This window comes from Phlebotomus argentipes, unplaced genomic scaffold (assembly GCF_947086385.1).
Source record: "Phlebotomus argentipes unplaced genomic scaffold, Phlebotomus argentipes genome assembly contig_15, whole genome shotgun sequence".
Classification (NCBI taxonomy): domain Eukaryota; kingdom Metazoa; phylum Arthropoda; class Insecta; order Diptera; family Psychodidae; genus Phlebotomus; species Phlebotomus argentipes.
Window position 1 is genome coordinate 3,682,619 of NW_026776181.1, and position 23,275 is coordinate 3,705,893.

General features: G+C 37.7%; 1 protein-coding gene across 9 annotated transcripts in view; it reads right to left on the reverse strand.

Moving 5' to 3' along the window:
• Window positions 1-23,275, reverse strand: part of LOC132261761 (neurobeachin) — a 114,467-nt gene that overhangs the window by 36,351 nt on the left and 54,841 nt on the right. For all 9 annotated transcript variants that reach the window (XM_059760723.1, XM_059760717.1, XM_059760724.1 and 6 more), the window contains exon 2: window positions 11,218-11,322. In XM_059760723.1, the coding sequence (XP_059616706.1) occupies window positions 11,218-11,322 (105 nt within the window). The remainder of the gene's footprint in view (window positions 1-11,217; window positions 11,323-23,275) is intronic.

Genomic DNA, 23,275 nt, shown 5'->3' on the forward strand with positions numbered 1-23,275 from the left:
CTTTAATATTACATGTCCCACCATGGGAAGAATAACTTTTCCAATCAATTTCTGCACTGCAAGTCCAGAATCTGCAACACTTTATGGATCACAAGAACATAATCATAAATATTATATAGACGCGGGAAATGTGAAATAATTCTTAAAGTACGCCATTTATGTGTTTGTTCTTCAGTAGTAGCAAATAAATGTTTACAGTACATTGGAAAATTTCGCAATACTAAAAACTCTCATCCGGTGTTCTATCATTTATATGTTTTCCATCCCGAACATTCCCAACACAATGGAATGATATAATAAAAATTTCACTCACAGAACAATTCTCCTCACACCATTTTTATTCTCCCAAGTTTTATATATGAATTCAAGTGAAAATTCAACATCCAATTTTCCCGCCGTGTCATTCGCAATTTTCTTCCTCGGCGTGCACAAGAAAATTGCTTCATCTCTCTCTGTATGACAGTGCAGTGTTATTCATATTCTGCCTAAGTCACGCTTCTCCCAACAAAATCTCCTAGCTGTGCAACTCCTTGCGCGGGTGTGTGAACCTCCCGCAAAAGTGCATTTAATGAATTTCTCATTTCAACCATGAATAATGTTTCACTGGCAACCATAACGTCATACCCACAATCTAGTGAGAACTCACTGGCGCTTGTAGCGCCCTTTTATTTGTCTGCACGGATGATGAGAGGAGAAATCACAGGGATTGAAGAATAGAGAAGCGGTTGGAAACGATGGAGAGAAAAATCCACGATAAGAGTTGAAATGTGTCATCAACAACAATTTTATTACATCACACTGAGCGCCACCCCCCCTTTTTCCACCCACCCACAGACCGCAAAAGCTCATCCACCAACTGGATCCTCATTCCCCAAACCCAAGCAGCAAATTTTATATATCGTCTTCTCGCGAAAGCGCGTGAAGAGAAACAATTCAACTCGTTTTCATCCATTCCTGATCGATTTGAATGGTGAAGAGCCTTTTAACAAACATCCCTTCCCCCTCCTCCCATTCGCCATTTATACTCTTCATCGCAGAAGCACACACACATTTCTGCCGAGGTGCGTTTTCCGGGATTGACAAGAGCTCTGCAAATAATAAGTCCAACTTGGCAGTATTTTCTCATCTATACAATTTGCAACATTATGTACATATATTTTTCCCAGATAGCACAAAAACACACTCCACTTGCGTCACTTCGATACGCAGAGAGTTCTATTTGTTGAAATATCTACAAACATTTCGAATTTTCACATCATTCACAGAAAAATTCCAGCATTTGAGAGATTTTTATGGTAAATAGCGGAAAAGTGATCCTTCATATATGCAAAGTTTCAGCATAATAGTCCATTTAGAAGGATATATTTATTTCTATTTACACACGCCATGAATTGGATAATTGTAAATGTGATTTGACATAAGAAAAGAGATTTTTCGCTTATACCTTTGCAAAAGGAAGACTTTAAGCCGCAGTTTATCTACTTCTGCCTAAATCCACGGAGAAAACTGCCCTCAAAAGAAATGGATCATCATTCCCGTCCAGCACACGTATCGTCGTCTGTTCTTGACCATCTTCCACACTCGGTGGCAATATAAATGTCCGAAAGGCACATACACACAAACTGGCGAATGTGCGAAGCTTGAGAATATCAAATCTATCTTACCAAAAAGCCCCACCCCCACAGATTCATCCCCTATTTACGTGCACAAAAAGGGATTCCCCCAACAAATAATATGAAATTCATATTGAATCGACTTCTGAGGCATGCTAGGAAAAAGGAAAATACAGGAGAGAAAAAAGAGGACAGCATAAATTTCATTTTATGGTTTTGATTCACTTCCTCTTCTCTCTATTGATGTTTCATAGTGAATGTGGATGTTTGTAGCTTCTCTCATATGTACAAAAATCGATTCTCCCATTTCTCGTCCAAGAGAACTTATTTTTTAGACAAACTTCTCAACAATATTTGGAATTATATAATTGTATCTGAGGTTTCTTCTCCAAAACCAAGACCGCTACATTGCAAGTTCAATAAATCAGGCAATGCTTAGTGTCTGTGATACAAATTTATCCACATAAAGTGATGGAGCTGAAATAAATCTTCGATATTTCGTATCAGAAGAAGAAAATGATTTATTTAAAACAGAATTTTTCTGATGCAAAATTTTATGCTGCTTTTGCTCCTCACACGAATAAAAATGAGACACGATTCGAAACTATTTCTTTCTCCTCATTAAATTTGCATTATTTTCACAGTATAAATTGCTTAAAGTCCTTATTTTTTACATTTAACTTCATACAATCAAATGCTCATGCCGACAGTGAATGAACACATAAAGCTTTATCTGTACACAAAAATGATAAAACTTTTCTCCCTCTATTCACCCGCAAGTACGAGAAAATAGCATAGAGAATGATTACCACCACGAGTATGAATCTCTTGTTTCATCATCATTTCATTTCTTTTCTCCTCCGCGCCCTTTCTTCCTTCTACTCGTGGAAATTCATCCCCTGAGAAGTGCGCTAAGAAAGTGGTGTAAATGAAAAGACGAGGCTGAAATTGTGTGCGATTCTGCGAAGAATGTTGGCACACAACAAAAGCGACAGACACGCAAGAATGCGTCACTAACTATTTCAATTTGAAATCACACTGATTACATCCGAGATCACTGACTTAATGCCTCACACTATCTCAGTGGAAAGATGAGGGAAAATCCCATTTTATCCACCCTCACTCAGCGCTACGTCGCCAGAGACAATGACAAAATGGAAGGCATCTGGAGCAGAGGTTTGCGCCAGAGTCGAAGGAATTCATGTATGTGACAGGTATTTTGTGGAAAATTCTCAACTGACACGGACGAGAGGAAATATGAGACTTTTCCAGAAAGTATTATTACAGCCTCACCGACAGAGTGATGTACATTCAGAAAGTGTAAAGTTCCCCAAAATAGAAAAACTTTTCCGCCCATCATTTGGACACATGGCCACGTTGAGCCCATAACTGACATTCTGTTTTAAGTCCATTTACCCTCGCCTTTCACTGTCCTGCCACTTTACACTCTAACTCTTCCTCAACTTCTCCTCCTGTCCGTGGCCCTTCAAGCATCTGTCCCTCTCTTTTGGACCCCCCGGAAAGAAGATATCGCATTTTAATTCACATGATTTTGCACAAAATTTGACTTTTGTTGTGATTCTAAGCAGTGTTGCTAGGGATGTTTTTTCCACAACTACGCTTCTAAACACAACTCCAGTGTAAATTTATATCTTGGAAGACGTCGAAATAACAATGCCTTCCTTTACGATGATGAGGAAAATCCATCAAATGTCTCGGATATCCTTTTTCTTGCTCAGGGAAATTCCTCAAATCTTCGGAGCTCTAAAATGAAACTGATATAGCAACAAAGAGCGATAATTTTCCCTTCACTCTGCTAACCGAAAAAAATTGTATGGATACTACACACAAAAAAACCGAACAAGGATCTATACACACAATAACTTCCTCGAAGAATCAGTTCATCATGTCAAAAGAGGAGCTGAAAGGAAAAAGGAGAGAAAGCACGCAAAATATTCATTCAATGGAAGAGGATCAAGTGAGGTAGAAAAGAGGAAATTTAATTCATTCACACACATATATATTTGTGAAATTCAATAGATAAAATTACTTTCATTCTCTCTCTGCTCCCCATGAAATATCCTTTAAATAATCCCCTACACTCAGGATAATTAAAGTGGGGACAACAAAGAACAGTGGAATAAAGGCGGGTTTGTTCCTTGAAAATTGATACCTTAGAATAGATTTAGATTTTGTAGGGAATTCCCAGATCTAATCCTTAAGTGTGTCTATTTTACAATCACTCACACTTTGTATGGCAAAAAGCCCAGCTTTAAGGCGGAAAAAGAAACTCAAAGTCAAGGATTGACTTAGGCACAGGGAGGAAATAAAGAATTGCTTGCGAGAGTCAGTGATACACCTTTTAGTGATAAATCTCTCAAAGGCTGAACTTGATAGCGTATTATGTGTATATATACACAATTTCTCAGCGACTGCACAATATATATATATACATATCCTTCCGCTGGAATTCTCCGAGTCGCTCAGACACCTTCCGACCAGACAATACCAAATCAAGCCTCAAACCTTCAACATTATACTTCCTTTGAGGAATTTTTATGAAATATCCCTGGTACATGTCAGACACATCTTTTGGCAATTAAATCCCATTCTTGACATTCCTTTATGCGATTGTTTTCCCAGAATTTCACACGGTAGAACAATTTGGACGTGTTTTCAGAGGGTGGGATTTTGGGTGCGATGTTGCGAACTTGTGGTGCCGTTTCTGGCTACCTATGTACATATGTGTGTGTGCTCTTTTGCTGGAGTGTTGGAGGAAAAAGGCGAGCCACACACACATAACATTGTCTTGGATGTGGAAATTGTGTCATGGGTGGGTGAAGGCACAAGAGTACAAGTACACGATAAGAAGACACAAACTGACAGAAGAGGAAGACGTAGTAAATTCACTTTAATAGACACTTTGAATCTTTTAAGAGGTTGTACCGGAATATTTATGTGAATTTGTGGGTGAATTTAGGGGGTGAGCATATGAGAATTACAAGGAATTTTTTTCTCTTGATTTTTATTAAGTCTATCAAGCGGTTTTTTCCTCGCTTTCCAGTTCTTCTTCACTCTCTTTTTTTTATCTCTAATCCTGGGAAAAATTTCTTAGCAAATGAACAGGGAGAAGCAAAGTATACCAATGTTTTTTCTTCCTTTTCTCAGCACTACGTTCTTCCCTCTGCAAAATTGTTGAAAAAAAAGGTGAAGTGAATTTAAACAATTTCACGTAATTTAAATATTTCTACTGCCACCCATTCCACCATTTCGCATCATCATCAAATGAAGCTTTAAAAATTCCCACTCTCTTGAGCTTTTTTTCGTCTTAGTCTCCACAGTGAACTTCAGGGCAGGAAAACAATATTGTTGGTCTTTCACTAAATCTTGCGTGCTTCTTCCTCTTCAAGACAGATTTTCTCTTCTGTTTTTCGCCATCTTCACACCCACATAAGACGCACAACAATGAGCATCGCACCTTTTTCTCTCCAGCGAATAAAATTCCGTTTTTCATCCGCCACCCCAAAAAGCTTAAGGTCTCATCGCGCTTCGCCACCTTCTTCAATCTCAGACAGATCCAGTGAAATGTACAATTGTCTCTATTAATGCGGATGCTGAGGACATATCATTGGACATTTTTACGCTGGCTTACACTTTACAGTCCTTTTGCATGCCATTGACGTCAAAGAGATAAAAAGAAGTGCTTTTTTATTTGTATATCACTCGTTGTGAGTCTTTTTTGTCCACAAATATCTTGTTTGTCTTCATACTGTAGAAACTCTGTTTTGTGTGAAGCTTTAGGGTAATTGTTCCTCTACAAACAATTTCTTTTTTGTCAACTTGAAAGTTGAGCAAATTAAAAATGCACAATGTGTTTTTCTTTCAAATACACAAAGGGATATCATCCAACATTCAACTGGTTGAAAACATCATATGACCACAATATCAAATGAAACGCATGCATTCCAATCTAGTTTGACAGGATAACCAGACAAAAAATCTATAACAAAGTTCTTTGCATTCATCAAGCAAACCATTTTGTCATGGCATAAAATATTATCCTGAGCTGCCATTCTGCGCCACACAAGAAGGCATTAGAGAGATGAAAAATTAATATTCCTCGTGGGAGGACACAAGGGAATGAAGTAGAAAATGCCAGTGAGACCAAAAGCTCGAAATCAACATCATTATTTTCCCTTGTGGATCACGATCTACTTGAGGATGAAAATGAAAGAGTGTCACCAACTAACAAACCACCCACGGTCATGACTCGCCTTCATTATTTATGATGATGTGACTAACCAGAAATGAAGATTTTTCCCTCATTTCCAATGTAATAAATTACTTTGCACCTTCCACAAGCTCCTCTTCCCCACCAACCTCAAAGTTATCACTTTTTTCCTTCCACACCCATTCCATTTGACACCGTCAGACAAAGTTGAATGAAGAAAAATCATATTTCGATTTTTTCCCATCTTCCAATACCAACGGATGATACATGAGATGGGAGAAAAGAGAATTACCAAAATACCAAAATGATCAAAGACTCAATTTATCACACTCGTGAATATTTGATTCTCCCTCACGCACTTCACTTTCACACACTTACAGAGTTTCACACAATTTTTTCACCTTGGCATCGTGAAGGGAAAATGTTTAAGAAGGACACGAAAAGTAATACGATTTCTTATATCATTTCTTTGGAAGTCCTTCACATAATAAGAATTCACTCAAGACATTTCACTGAAAAAAAATTTCAGGCATCAGAACTCTTGCAGGCTGAAAATAAAAATAGCAGCGAAGAACATTCGTGATAAACATCGCTATTATAAACTTTTCATGCCAAGAAACACTGCAGATTGTGCAAAAATCAAACATAAGCATAAAAAAAACACCCAGAAAAGCTGTTCTAAGTGGATTCTTACAGAAATGTCGGTTGGAAACTTACGGGATTTATTATAATTTGAGAATCAGTGTGGAAACAGCCAAAAACTTTCTCGTTCAGAAAGTGTTAAGAAGTAGTATACAGATTTAAGACATATTATCCTCTCATAGTTGGAATGTGCAGTTGCCAATAAATTCCTATCGGTTTGCTCCATATCCCAAAACGAAAATGAAATACTTTGCAGTCAAATAGCTAAAATAACAACAAATGCTTCACTACGAAGTCACATTGTAAACTTGGTGCAATTTCTTTTCACTTTATTGGAATATATTCTTCTTAGTCCAAAAGAAATCCCCAGCACAGCAGAGAAACTCTCCTAAACATTGTCATCGTGAGGATATTTTAAATTTCCACGCCACCCCCAAGCAAAGAATGTCTGCAGAAGAAGGCGCGCCCCTTTTCGCGAATTATTGGTTCGTTTATCTCCGCCTGGCACACAAGGTGCTCCGCTGTCGCCCTTCACCAATGTTCGCAATTGCACGAAATTAAGGAGCGGAATAAAAAGCTCAGATTTGCGAAAATGCTTCTTTGACGGAGACAGCGCGACATCCAAAGAGATGGGATGTAAATATATGTAGACGTCTGGAGGGTGAGAGACAACACGGGCATGATAAAAATATAATTTGATCGAAATCCTCCCTGAAATGTTTTCACTCACTCCACAGCGCACACTCGAAGCATTTTTCTCTGTTTTTCTCTCTCTTTATTTACTTCCCTGTCATCACTGCAATTTCATACTTCACGGTCTCCTTATTAAATATTTAGGATAAAGATTTATACATCGCACTATTAGTCTAATGATGTGTGCATTTACTTATTTCCAATTATAACTATAAAGTCTAAAAGAAAGTGAAACAACGCAATTGTAGCCCATCGAATCTTGCATGAAAGTTGTAAGATCAAGTCTAATCAATAAAGTTTGAGATGCAAAGAAATGTTGATATGTATTTTTCATTTTCAAAATATGTTTACAATTCATTAAAATATATGTTTTGCCCGAGGCGATGCTGTGAAAATCACTCAAAATACCAATAAAAAATACTGAAATATAGAATACCGCAGGAAATGATGATTTGTTTTGTGTGCAAATGACATTTTGCTAGGAGTTTTCGTGTATCTCAAAAAGTAAATACTCCCAATTTTGATCGATGTTAACTCAATAATCTCTCCAAAGTTATATTTCCCTTCAGGGCGGAAATCTCTTCCTCTCCATCCTTCGCATATATCTTATTAGAATCTTCTCCTCGAGCCCAGGCGCAGAATGAAGAGCATCAGCCAGACACACGAGATGGAAATTCAACTCCTATTGTTCAAAAGACATTCTCACATTCCATCCAAAGCATTTCTTTTGATCTTCCACAGCGCACAACATTGGGGTGGCATTGGCAGTTTCAGAGGAAGATATTGGATTCCAGTTCTGCCAATTTTCACATTAAAATTGAGGGATTGTGTGTGCGTGTGTGTGTGTGTGTGTGTTGAGAAATTGCTCGCCATGGCAAAATACAAAACCGTACAAATGTCTCTCTGGGGGAATTAATACTCAGAGATACTGAAACATGTTCGAAGGGATCACAAAGGTATAAAATTTAATCTGCATATTTTAATGCCAATTGAATTCTCTCTGCCTCGTTTTCCAATGCTCCTTCACTTTATGGACAATACATTTATTAATTTCACTCAACCGTGAACTGTTCAATGTATTATATATGTGATTCTACTGCAAAGGGTGAAATGGACTTCAAAGATTAATGCACATGTATTCTATTGAGACCCAACCGAACATATGCAGCTTATGAAGCGTCGCGGTGGCCCACACCTCTGAGGTCATAGCCGTCTTGCGTGAATTATGCAGGACACTAGAGGGAATGTTTTGGTCCATTAGTGTTGTATGCAAAATGCCACAAATGTCTAAAATAGGAATCACTAATGTTTACCCGATATCTGTGTGCCATCCCAAAGCGCACAAATTCACCAAACATCTCCATATCAAACATGTAGGCCCTTCTCTGCATGGTCAGTGTATCGCAAATATACAAACATTTGTATATTGAATTGGAGTTTCAGAGATCCTTCTTTGCCTCCCAATATTCATGGCTATTGATTGAGGGAGACTGAAGCATGAGCGACGAGGGATCAGCTTCACCCAGGGGATCCGCCTTGTTCATATTTAGCACAAGAGCCACGGAGGATGTCTATGTCAAATTGTACGAGAAATTGTAACTCAATTTTATCCTTTTCTATATCTCTCTCCTCCATCCCCACAATTTGACATGCACATACACACAGAAGACGAAAAAGCTCCACATATTGTGAGTGGATCGACGGCAATGGGGAAAAAATCCGTCATTCACAATCTCTTAATATTCCTGTGAGATTTTATCATTCATTCTATATCTATTCTTCTCACATTCAGAGGGAACAGAGATCTGATTGGGAGTATGGGCGAAATTTCAACCCATGAACTTTTATTTCATCTTCCCAACACAACCCTGACATTCCACTGTCGAATCAATACATAAAGATTCTGTGTTGAGGATCAAGAAATGTGTCTATGGGAAAAAATTGGGGATGATATTGTGGAAACAATATATCCAAAATTGATTCAACTTCTTTCAGGCAACAATAGATAAATTTGCCCTTATGGGAAACTCCCTCAAGAGTTGCGGGGAGATCCCCAAAAGAATATCCATCTATATGTATGTCAATGTCTGTCTCTCCCCTCAATTCACACTGTTCACAAGCGCGCACACACACGGAGAGTTTCTTATGGTGGAAGAAATTTTGCATAAAATTGTAAAATAGGGAACATCCAAAAATAACTAACATAGCAGATAATGGAGAAAATATTGTGATATTCTCAAGAGATTCTCCCTTCGAGCACTTTCCTCAAACTTATCTCACGCCCGCCCAACTTTTCCCATCAATATTGTGAAATGTGGAAAATTTTGTCCTCCTCCTCATTACACCTTTCCCTCAACAAAGTCTCCCTTGCAACTTCATGGAAAACACCCAAGCTGAAAGATCACAAATCCGCCTACATGTAGAGAAGAGTCTCGGGTGTATATGATAGCACGTCCCGGAGGCAAAAATTCCTAAAGAAAATACAAATGAACACATACACTTCCTATTTGCATAATGACATTCATACGATACTTCCTGAATTTCCCTGAAATTCCCCGTGAAATACAACGTGCGTGAGTTGAGGAGAAGCTTTCTATGTAATTTGACTTTTTTGTGCCACCTAAACGCTCTTCTGCCTACAAATACACCAAAACACACTCCCACACACACGTATTCAATATTCATCCTCCAACGTCGGCTGTCTGTGGACACAAAACTCTGGTGGTGAATATGAAAGAGAAATTTTGCCACACCTCCAGAATAAATTACATTTTGCCGCACACAGAGTAAATTATTAACAGAAAAAGTAATACAATAAATGAGGGAATATGAGGTAAATTCAATAAAGGTAATTTGACACAGTAGGCACTGACGAGAGGAAAAGCCATATCGTATTTTTCACTCTGCTCCCACAATGATTAAGGAAACATTCTTTATGCAAAGTCCAAAACGAAAGTTGTGTAAAAGCCACGACATTTTCCACTCGTCAATAAATGCCAGTGAGAATGGTAAAATGAGTAAATCATGATGTTAAACTTTCTTCATTGAAAGTTCTTTACAAACTTTTTCTTCTCTTTCCCTTCATTGACAAAAAATAAATAGCAAACAAACACATATCTCACTTCATCCTTATAATGTATTCATTGTTCGAATACACTGGGAAAAAAAACAGAGCAGCAAAAAACTCTAAATAGTTGAGAAATTATTAGGGGAGAGTGGGGCAGAACGGGACTTGGGGTGAATTCGGACATCGCATTTCTTATCTAGATTTGCATTATTGGCTATGAAATAATGTTCTACCGTTATTTAAAGGCTTTCTTTATCATGCCTTTTGGATTACACTCTAGAAATAACTGAAGAATTGCAGTTCGAAATTACCCCAAAGTGGGGCAGTTTTGTACAAAATGCCATCAAATAAAAAACCCATTCTGTGCAAAACTCTTGGATTTCCTGACCCTGAGATAAAATGGTCTCTTAAAGCACATAACCAAGAGAACTCAAAATACCAAGTAGAATTTGCCTCCAACGTTTCATCTTTATGGAAATGCATAAAAAGTCGGCTCTCTTCTACACTGTTTTTAGCACATTCCGGTACTTTATCAATCTACGTCACTTTAACGTGACGCAAGTGTGCTTCTATGCCATAAAAAAAAGTATCGAAGGTCACTTCCAACTCACAAATTGCATAGTTAAACATTTCCATATAGTGTTTTATATTAATAGACAAATGATGCACATCCTGTTTAAGCCACAACATGTTCAGAAAGTTTAATTTTCAATATCACAAAACTCTCTCTCTCTCTCTCTCTCCCCTCCTATATGTTTCCCTTCACACACAATATGCAAATGATCGCATGACAAACTTTTCATATTAATTAAATCATTAAGAACTCATTATTTATGCACGTTGCGTTGACCTCATCACCCAAATTCATCGCATTCCTCGCATATGAACGTTTTTGACATGTGGTTAATAACGCTATTCATTGTCACCTACATACAATACAATACAATGCATTGTCAGTGAAGAAGACCTACCTGTAGATTTGGTGGACAGTGATCAAGGAGTTCCAGCATGTGCTTAATATTCTGCGCATCCTGAATCACAAAGTTGAGCTCCATGTCGAATTCACCCCCAACGAGCTGCAATAACACGGAAAAAAGAGAAAAATTCATTAATCCATTCATCCGAATTAAATGAATTTAATAGATATTTGAATTTAAAACAGCCATTTTAGGCACGCTAATTATATTGTCCATTGCTGTGGGAGAATTCGTGAAATATTTGCACCAGTGCAAATATAACCAATTCATAGGCAACCTGAAAAAAGACCATATTGTCGGTGCCCCCAGATCAATAACCATGCATTGAATATCTCCTGAAAATTTGCTATATGCGGCCGTTCTCTGTGACGAAAATTTATTCACGAGCGCCACACAGTTATATAATTCCTGAAAGCTTGCACTGAATATCAAACACAACGCTTGTGTCAGAGTTCATCATTACAGGCAGCTTGAAAATCTCTGCAGGGCAAATCAATAGCGAAAAGGGGTGACTATATGTGTTGGGAATTTCCATTAAAATGCGCCCGCCTCACCTTCAATGACACATGCTTTGCATTCATTTTTCAATCCCTCATTGTCGAATCAAGAGTTTTTAACAAATTACCAAAAAATCAACCGATCAGTGACCAATTAGTATCGATATATTACACAGATTGGCAAATTTATTCTGCCTGCGTCATGTTTAATCCATAAAAATGAAACAATACGTATTAATATATGATTGAATTGTACTTCAAAGGCCTAAAATAATTACAAATAATCTCCGGACAAGAAATATAAAATATATTATATATAATATATATATATATATATATATATATATATATATATATATATATATATATATAATATATATATTTAATAGGATAATTGCCCATAAAACCAACAGTCGATAAATTTATTCCCAAATCAATATCTCGACTGCATAATTTAATTATTTAGTTTTAGTTGCATAAACATCTTCATGCGAAAACAATTAATTGCTCAAGAAAGACTGTAGATTAAATTGACTATATAATTAATCAGACACTTAGCATCGAATTAATATCAGCAGCGAGTCATTTATCAGTGCCGCTACAATACAGGCAACTTAAAGAGTCTTGAATATCCTGAAGAGGGATCAAATTGAAGGAACATGAAAAATCGCAGAACATCCATTACATTTTGCTGCTGAAGAGGAAATTTTTGCTGAATTTCTTCACTGGACACCAACTGTCTGCAAAACTCTCCAAAGGGAGAGAAAGAGAGACGAATAGCGAGAGTTCATTAAGTAATTGATCAACTCCAGAAGGACATCCACTGGGAAAATATGAACATTCCACCCTTAAAACTTCGTGCATTCTCCTGTAGCAGATTACATTTAAGGGCCACCATCGTGATTAGGAAAGTGATGCAATATTTGAAAGTAGAATAAAGGGAGCCACCACTCAGCTCTTGAATTATTTATGAACTATCAACGAAAACTGTAGACACACAGAGCATCCATGGCAATCCAACTATTACATATAATATCATCTCTTCATGTGTGCTTTCCTATCAAATATTATATGAAGAACAAACACACATTGCAGAGTGAATAAAAGGAAAAAAAGATGCCTCTTTTAGATGGAAACGAGACAACTTCCCTGTGAGCTGCTTACACCAATTCGCTCATCTTATATTTTCTCTGGATGTTATTCTTCAAAAAGAATTTCAATATTTTCCCTTCCATTTGCGAAAACACGAACAAGTGAATGAATCGCAAAGCAAAAGAGAGAGAAGAGGAACAAAATCCGCTTATCGGAATCAATCAAACCAAAATCGGATAGACAAGTAAAAAAAACACTTAACCAAGAAACATTCCTACATGAATCAAGGAATAAATATATATAGTGAACATGGCAGAGAGAAAATGAATAAATACTCAACATGATTCTATAAATAAGAGTGATTAATATGTTTTCTTTGATAAAATTCTCAAATATAATTTAGCTTTTCCTGTATAAAATACAAATTATTTGCATTTCAAATCATTCAGTGGAAAATTGAGGCAAAATTCAAACACTCTAGCCTTGATATGTCAAAATGTAATGGAATAATTTAGCACACATTCACTGAAATACCATCCCTGAATCGCCAAACAACACCACTCAACAACATCCAGTGGAGATGAGAATCACTGTCAGGCAATACAAAAAACTTTTTCAATTAAATTTCCGATAAAGTATAAGTAATTTGAAGCCATCGAATCGTTTTCACCTCAAACTTCTCTCACAATTCACAATCATATTGTAAATCATGTCACGCAAAAAATTGTGAAATTGATAAAAATCAGTAAAATATGTTCCTCACATGCGGTGCACGAGAGTCAAGAAAAACTTCATGATTGAATTTTTCTTTTCAAGGGATAGAAAAACCATGAAGAAAAATAAATGTGAAAGTTCTCCAAAATTGATTTTTTCTCATCACATTAAGACACCCGGGAAAAATGATTTGATGCTGCAGTAAATATACTTTTTCTTCCTTATTTTTCTCTCTTCCGCTCTTCCATCAATATTTTGAACGACTCATTCTTTGTGTTCACAAGCATTTCTCTAATCAAAACGCTAAAATATCGATTTACTTCTCTTCACATTCAAACTTTCTGTAACGAGTTGTTTGGCAAAAAAGCACAAAGTTGTGTACTTTTCTATACAATTCCAACAATTGTTACTACCAAATTCTACTATTTGTGATGGATTTTCGTCATCATTCACTCCAAGATTTTCCAACTTTCATCGCAACTATGCTTTGGGAAACGAATAAATGTCATTCGAAAAAAAAAGTTGAATATTGTGCAAAAATAAGTCCGGAGAGATTTTCATCTCTTGCAAAATGCACGCTGAAATCAGTTGGGAAAATGAGTGAGTGGAGAAAAATCTGTTGAACCGATTAAAAGCATTGACAAGGGCGAGTCTGTGCGATCGATTAGACAGGAAAAACCAACCCTTTGGCATTTTATAGAATAACCACGAATAATTCCTGCTTAAAGCCTTTTCCTGCACATATTCTCAATAATCCGTGCACCAGTGCAGGAAGCGCTTCGTAATCCCAGACATATGTAAGTTGCTGTATGAAAGCCATGATTATTTTGGCAACTTTGCTGAAAACTTACAGAAGCTTCCTAAAAGCTTTTCATTTGCAATATCCCGGATTTATCCCGCAAATACAACTCTCAAATCCTGTATATGGTAAATGTCCATTTGAACTTTATGCGTAAAATATTGCGGTGAAGAGTGTTTTGCAAAAAAATATACACGCATGTTCAAGTCACTTGAGTGAGAGAGAGTAAATCCTCACTTTTTGTTGTTCCGCACATGCCAACATTTTGTGTCCCAAAGATTACCACAAAATACACCCCATAATGGTTGTTTTTGCCACAGACATTTTCCATTGAGTGTCACGCTCATTTAGGATGATGGCCCAATGTACAGAACAGCAATATCAAGTGTGTGACCGAAAATAATTTAGCAGCAGCCGGAGTGAATGGAAGCATTCGTCTCCCAGAATACACACACAATCCATCCGTCTTGCAAGTTTCATCTTCATATATCCCGGCCCTCCTGTCGCAATAACACTGTATGATTTGGCGTCTCGTGTACTATAAATATAAATTCCCATTATGATATAATCTCGTTAATAAAATCAAGACTATGGAAGAGATTCAGTGAACCACAAAAGGCAGCCAGAGAGTATCGTACAAAAACGAATCTTAATATTATTTCCGCTCTCCTAAATCCGTTTACCCCTATAAAACCACCGCATCTCCCCCTTCACCTCTTGACTCCCTCGCATCTTCACATCATTCCCACCCCCACGATTCCCCGTACATAACATTCACAGACCCCATCGCTCGTGTCACAAATTTTCCCCCCAATTCACTTCGTGATTCCTCACTGGAGGCCAAATGTGTACACCCCAGGCCCATAATATGTATTGCCATTGAGGCCTGTGTCGTTCTTTTATGCTCGTCATTAATCCTCGACTCTCTTAATCCGAAGCGCCATATATATATAGCAGCAGTCAGGCAAATTCGCTATATATCTCGCACACTTTCCATCGTGACACCCAAGCTTCCTCATCTCACCAACTCTTTCCCTCTCGCCATCGCAAACAATCTTGCGGACCAATGGCAAACCTTTAGATGAACGCGAAGCTCCACAACTTTCTAAATAAGCTCTTTTCCATCTCTATCGCTGTGGATGCCATCGACGAGAACAACAAAAAACACCCATTAACCCAGCAGAATGCCTTTCAAGTGACCTTCTGTGTGGCGATAAATCGCACTTCCCGATAACACATTACGAATACTGCTATTTTACGACGATCTAATGTCTTTGCCTTAACTTAAAGCGAAATAAAATGCGAAAGAGCACTTAATATTAGTACATTTTTCTGCTTTATTTCAAATCATGTGTTCAATCAAAAGCAAATTGACTAATATAACATATTTTTCATATTCCTTGTTTGACTGGGAATCTCATTTCACTAATTCTTTAGCAATTTTAACCATTAAAGGGTCATCCGGGGTATCTTTCAATATCTCCCGTTTTCCATTACTTGTGAAATCTCTCAATTGAAATCCCCTAACATTACTAGAGAGTGGAAGTAAACACTTCATCTCCGATCAGGAACTCCGTCGCTGATCCGGTAAATTTTACTGAACGGAAAGGGGGAAGGAGAAAAAAGCACCGCACAATGTGGTTAATGGAAAGATTAAAAGGGGACACGAGATTGTAGAATTCAATAAAAGAGAATCTACTGTGACTTAACCCAACAAACAATCCCCAACGCACACACACACACACACACACACACACACACACACACAGTCAACCTCACGGCGGAGCTTTAGTCGCAATATCCATAGAGAAAAGCTCTCATCCGCGGGGCATCTCAAGTGAAAAGATCCTTGTCAAAAAATTCATTTAATTTTCTGCCTGGCGTCGAGACAGCCCAAAACACCAATTAATTTTTTTCCTCTCTCTCTCTCTGTGCAGAGACAACATGCTCAACTGTATTTTGGATATATTTATGTAATAGGGAAATGCCTTTTCATGAGAGACAGACTGTGAGCATTTATCTCGTAAATCGATTTATCTCCCGATGGAGCGGCCTGAAGGTTTATGCGATGGAAAGAGAAAATGTGAATAGACGCGCCCCTTTCGCATGAGAAGCTCCAATGAAGCAGTTATTTCGCGGTTCGTGGATGCCCAATGAAGCGTTCATGACAAGGATTCGCATGTCATTTTAGTCATGGAATTTCTTTTTTTAAAAAACCATTCCATTTTCAACAAATAACCCGCATATGTTCGCTCAGCACCGCATTCAACCCATTTTGCTATACATTTCATGTGCAACAATATATCTTTTTTTTTCACATGTCGAAAAGTTTGATAAAAAATGGCCATCATAGCTTAATATTTATATTCTCGATATTCACATTTAATTTTAAAATACTTTCATCCAAAAAATAATCTCTTTCGGATCAATTTGACAGCACGCTGAGCGCAAAACTAATACATATGTATGCTGCAACATAAATCCCTTTCAATTGTCAATTCGAAAAGTTTTCCACAAAATATCCTGTAAATAGCATTGTAGCATTCTAACATAAGTCGTTGGAAAACATGGTTCAATCAATATTCTTGTTTTACACATTTCCCGTCACAGAATAGAAGAATCCGCTTAGCATTTGGCTCTAAAATCAATTTATCACGACAAAACTTCATTCCCTACCCACGAAGCACAGTCGCCCACTATTATAAACACATCAGCCCGATTTTCATGAAGCATCCTAAAGGCATCTTGCACAGGGGCATCAATTAGAGTGTCTCTCGTACTAATTGCTGAGAAGGTTTCAGACTCTTGCTCACCATTCCTCTCTTTCCTCAACTTGAGCATCCTTCTCGCCATCATGTTAGCAATACAAGAGAAAATGTCTACTTGTAATTCACCAGACTTCCTCACTCTTTTCCTCCCTCTGTTCTCACTCACTTCCTGTGCAACGCAAGGAGCTTTTAAGCTCCTCCATTCTCCACAACGACAGACATACACATTTACATCACACATTTTCATGTGGTCATATTTTTTAATGTTTCTTGTCACAACATTACATATTTTCACATTTCGCCCCCGAAGCGCCACCGCGGGGGGTGCAAAACTGGTGTGCTAGACAATTTATCAAAATTGTGTTTATTGCCTGTAAAGAATAATTCCATGCCATTTCCAGCCAGAGAAAACCTTACGCACTGTTGACTCGGCTGTGAACCATTACAAAAAAAAATGGATCAAATGACATTTAATATTGTTTCGTCGATTGCGATATCCGCCATTGAGTGTTCAACAATAACTATCAATTTGTACACACAACTTTATCTCACCCTCATGCCGCATAAAACACCATTCAATTCAGCTGAAAATAAGCATTTCGCCACAATAGCACATTTGGCACGGAATATAGACAGAGAAATCGAAATATAAGAGTGACTCTCGATGCCAAAAGCCACGTTCTTCGCGATGCACGAGGGGAAAAACTGGCAATTCAATTGGGTTATTGTGGAGGAGAGTTGAGAAAATGTGGGTGTAAAATTGATTCCTCCTTTTTTTCCTCCTATACTAAATTGCTTCTTCACACTCCACTTCATTTTTTCAACTGTTTTCCCACCACACAAGCAAACCCACAGAATCAGGAAATCTCTCGGCATTTTTTCACACAACCATTTTAATTGTTGCGCCCTATCGTGGAGGGCAAAATGTGGCAATATGAAGGTAAAACTGAAGGAGTCGAGGCAAAAAAAAAGTAAACCACACACAATCCTCACACAATTCAATCCAATTAAACCTCAAAAAGCACAATTAATCTTATTGAGAGAAGATTCACACTTTTCCATCATTGATCCAACAGTAGAAAACGAAACGAGCGTGAAGCGGAAATAGAGAGAAAATTAATTATCCCTCACTTGCTCCAGATTCGCATCATTGATTGAGAGAAAATGATTCGATCCTGTAATCTCTTGATATGTAAACGAAATTTATAAATGACCTTTTTTTTCTACACATTGTCACAATCAAAATCGTATATCATATTTTTTTCTTCACTTAGAGTTGTTTTTCTGCCCTAAATTGGTTCCATTCACTATTAATTTTCATTATATTGTGTTACTTCTCTAAAGTTGAATCTACTGGGTAGTAAATTGTTTTATTACGCTCTGGTTAATGCGCATTTATATGGATTTCCCTGAACACACATAGCAATACATCAACAATAGAAAAGGATGTGCAATTTTTCATGTGAAATTCAACAACAAAGTAAATCCATTCTTTATCCTTTGTTGTTTATATCTCACCTTGTGAAGAAATATGTGTTGCTTCTTTAAATAAATCAAAATCTCCCACATCTACGAGCATGCCAAATCCACAAAGAAGACAAATATTTCATTGCTAACGAGACTGACAATTTATGTCATCAAAACACTTGACATTTCCACACTCAACTTTGTCATGGAATTTCTAATAAACCATTTTCTTCCTCTCCTCGTCAATTTTATTGATGAGAAAATGCGTAAAGTGCACTTGTGCAAAATATCATTTTGTCCATTATATATGAAATTATAATGAGTGTGATATATTCTCGTTATGGTCGTGAAGCTTTCATGCATCATTTCCTCTATGTACTTGTTTGGCGCATGAAAGATGTGCGGTGGTAAAGAGGAATTTCCTCATCCATAAGTATTAAGACGCTTCTCTGCGTTGGAAAATGTGTTTATGGGTGGAAGAAGTGGAAGTGAAATGGCAATCATTTACCTCATTGTTTTTTTTTTCCTTCCCACCCTCGCCCTTCAGCGCGTCTTTCATCATCATCACCATGCCGGTCGCAGTGAAAGTCCACCCCTCGCCGAAAGCCATCTCCCTGACCAGAGAACATTTAGAGTGAGTGTAAATGAGTGAGCTTCTGACGGAGGATGAAAATGAAGGAGAGCGATTTATTTAATACGCTACGTCCTTAATAACACTCACTAATGCCAACTATTTGTCAGTGTTACGAGACTCATTGGGCTTTCTACTGCCACATGATGCCTGGACGGGTGATTTTTGGGCACATGATGCTCAGCAATGGCAAGCCTTAAAAGTTTCTCTTTCTCTCTTTTTCTGCCAGTGGAGACGCCTGGTTGTGCAGTGAAATGAAGACTCCTCCAAAAGGGCGGTTTCAATTGGAATAGATCAAGTGCCCATCGGGAGAGTGTATGGCAAAGTGTCGCGCAAGAGATAAATATTCATTATTTACTTTACGCTTTTTTCATTTGAATAATATGCTCTCTTCATCGCAGTACAAAATCTCAACCATGGTCTCGTGCATAAATTAACAATCCCCCTCATTTTATTCAACATCTCCCTGTCCCATCGAATTCTGTACTCTCTTTTTTGGAAGCTTTTTCACAACTTTTTCCCCCCTTTCCCCCTTCACACCCTGCGTGCATCACAGGATGGAAATTGACGGTTAATGAGACAAAGTGTGCACGTTTGAAATAAGCCAACGCAAAGGGGGTGAAAATACTAACAGAAGAGGTAGCAAAAGTTACAGTTGTGTTGGTCCCAATCACAGCTATAACCGCACGTACCTCAGTAAATTAATTAAATTGACTTTTATCTTAATGCGGGCACCACATGGAATGGGACTTAGACGTGGATGAGTTCGGTGAGTGTGATAAGGGATGGTTATGTGGTGGTACAATTTACGATGGTTGATGAGAAAGAGAGTAAGTTTGGGGTGGAATTCAGTGTGCAAAATCAGCTCTCATCCCCACACAGTTGATGGAGTGGCAGAGAGAGACCAAGAATGAATAGTAATTACAAATGGAGACACGTTTCAGTGCAGTTCGTCTTTGCAAAATGTATATACAATGAGGGAAATGGTGCGCTGCAAAGGGTATAATTTGAATGCTTCCCATCCAAACTGGATGATCATTTAAGTGGATATTTCTCTGTATTTAATCTATCGTCCACTCTACTTCCCTCACTCCCCATCAAAATACACTATCTTAACTGCACGGCAAGGAGAATGTATTTTGTAATTAATGGGAGGAGACCATGAAATTGAAGCAAACAAACATCGTTAGATATAATGGGGAAATATTGCTTCGGAAAGCTATAGGAAGACACCTAAAAATTCATAATTCACACCCTCTGCCATTCCCATAATTTGCACATGCTGCACAAATTTGGTTTAAATTTATAATATAATAAAATATCAACCCCTCTGCGGAATCGTTTTTGTCGTGCTCGCAGAACATGCTTAGAAAATCTAACGAATATTATACGAAATGAAAGTGGTTGTGAGCTGAATATTGTCAAACAAAGTGTATTTTAACTAAGAAGATCCGATTATACAGGATTTTCTTAAATCATAGCACATACAATTGACCTTAATTCTCACAAAAAGTTTGTAGAAAGCAGAAATTTGCTTATTCAAGATTAATTCCGACAAAAATTTGAAATTCGATCAATTTTCTCTGAAGAACGATTTAAACTTTTAAAATATTAACGCAAGTGAATTGGTGAAATGTTTGGCATAATATCACAGTGAAATTGACAATGAGATTGTCAATAATTTCCCCATAAATCACGTCTCAATGACCCGCGCTTGCACATAAATTCAGCATAATGGAGGGAAATGTTGCAATAAATTATTGCGCGATATTTGGTGTAAATTGAATATGTGTGTCTCCCTCAGTTCATCTCTGTCTCGATTGCCGCCCAAGATACTGTCGTTTATCTTGACTACCGAAGTAAGGTTGGACCATCTAATAAATTTTTCGATTGTCTACGTTGAAAAATGTGTGTGTAGTTCCTCAGGCGGGGTAGCAGATGAAATTTTTTGCCCTCTCCCCCCATCCAAAAAGAAGCCCCCGAATGAAGTTTGTAGAGATTGTGAGATTTCAATTTTATGGGTAAAAACGCGCACTGAATGAAGTTCCTTGTCTCTTCTTCATCTCTTCTCATGCCTCCCATCTTTCTATATTATTTATGGTTACTTGCCGCTGCTATATAGAGAGTCCCAGGGTGGGCGGCATACAGTAGTCGTGACGGGGTGGGTCTGAGAAAAGGAATTATCTTGGACACGGGGTTGGGGTGAAAAATGTTGAATAACAGACCGAAGAGTCTATGCAGTGACTCAAGAAGGGTGGGTTTTCTTGGAGCGTTGTTTTTTTCCTCTCTTGCTTCAAACCCGCCGAGAAGAAAAAAAAAAGAGGCGATAGAGAGCACAATATTGTCAGTCCAAACACGTCTACTGTCGAGCAAAATATTCCACATCAGGGTTGAATTCAGATGAATTTTCTTGTGTATTGTTGTGTGTGCAACAGAAAAGTCAGTTTTTTCTTCTAATTTCGCTGAAATATAGTCAGTGCACACTTTCTTCCACCACAAAATACCCTCCATTCTGTGCCACTTTCCACATTTAATGCAGCAAAAAAATATATTCACATTTTCACAGATGAATCATGGATGCTTTTTCACCATAAAATGCTGCCTGTACATGGTTTGAATATAGAAAATCAGTATACGAACGTATCCTGAACAAAATCTCTGTGGACTAGAGATCATTTGAATAGGAAAAAGTATGGAAAATATCTGCATTTTACATGCACTGAAGAGCATTTTCAAAGTGTGACGAATTCTTGTTGAAGTGAAAAATAGAGCTTTCAGAAGAAAACCATTTATTAAGCAAAGATTATCGATTGATATCTTATTTGTGAATACAAAATTAACCGTATACAACTCAATCTTCATCTAATCCGTCTGTTTCACTGCTGGATTATATCTAATCAAACTGTCAAACCTCTTCCGCGATTGTATGTAGATTATTGATTTCGCAGGATGTTCACCTTTCCCATCCGTCAATGTAAAATTAATATTCAGACACCCCAATGTGCCTTTTATATTAATTTCCACGGTGAGATTTGAAAAATGAAAAAGCACTCCCTTGTGTAACTCCACATCATCAGCCAACTCATCGATATTGTATTAATAATTCTGCCACAACTTTTCCGGATTCCTCACACAAACTCACACAAAATGCCAGTTGAAATGTTAGATATATATATTCTTGAAAATGGAAGATAACAGAGTTCCATTGTGTCCCTCAGTCATGGGAAGCTAAGAGTGAAGAAAAAGTAACAAATGATGTTGGCTCGAGAGACAACACAAAAAGTTTGAATTGTTTCTCATGGCAAAAAAAAGTTACTAATAAGGGTTTGTCTTTGGCACAATATCTGCCCACATGTATTATTAACGGTGACTTGATACATTGAATGTCACCCAATGAAGAGCCAAAGTGGAAAAAGTTGAAGAAAGAAGCAATTACCAGATAGAAAATACATTTCATACCGCACAGAAGTGAGCGAACGTAATTCACCCAGAAATTTGTAAAGGTTATCGGGAAAAATGATCTGTTTGGTAAAAACGAATAGATAGAACACATTGGAATGTATAATAAACCATTCCCATCAGCCACTATTGAACCCTTCAATACAACACGACAGTCGCTCGATGTTGGAGCAGCGATGCTCTAAATATACATTTGTAATTTAGACAGAGTGACGACTATTCGATTTTCAACAAACTCATCACATTTCTCGCCCTCATAACGTATGCAGGTCGCAGAATTTCATATCTCACTCCAAACCGCATCGCCCCAAAAGCCTTAACCGACGTTCAGCGGCATTGGCAATCGCTGGGAGTTTAGTTTCGCGTGTGTCAAAAAGGGGTGAGTCGGGGAAATAGGAGAAAATATATAAATAGGAGATACACCTCATCGGTCTCACAATACAACGCAGCGATGCCTTTTGAAGGAACGTACATTCCCAATAAATGGCACATGGAGGAGGTGTGTGCGCTCTGGGAAAGAGAATAGCATTGGAAATATATGCGCGAATAAATGTGTGGAATAACAATTGGGAGAGAATTCGATGAAATTGTCACATTCGAGTGACTGATTTCATTATCTCGACCT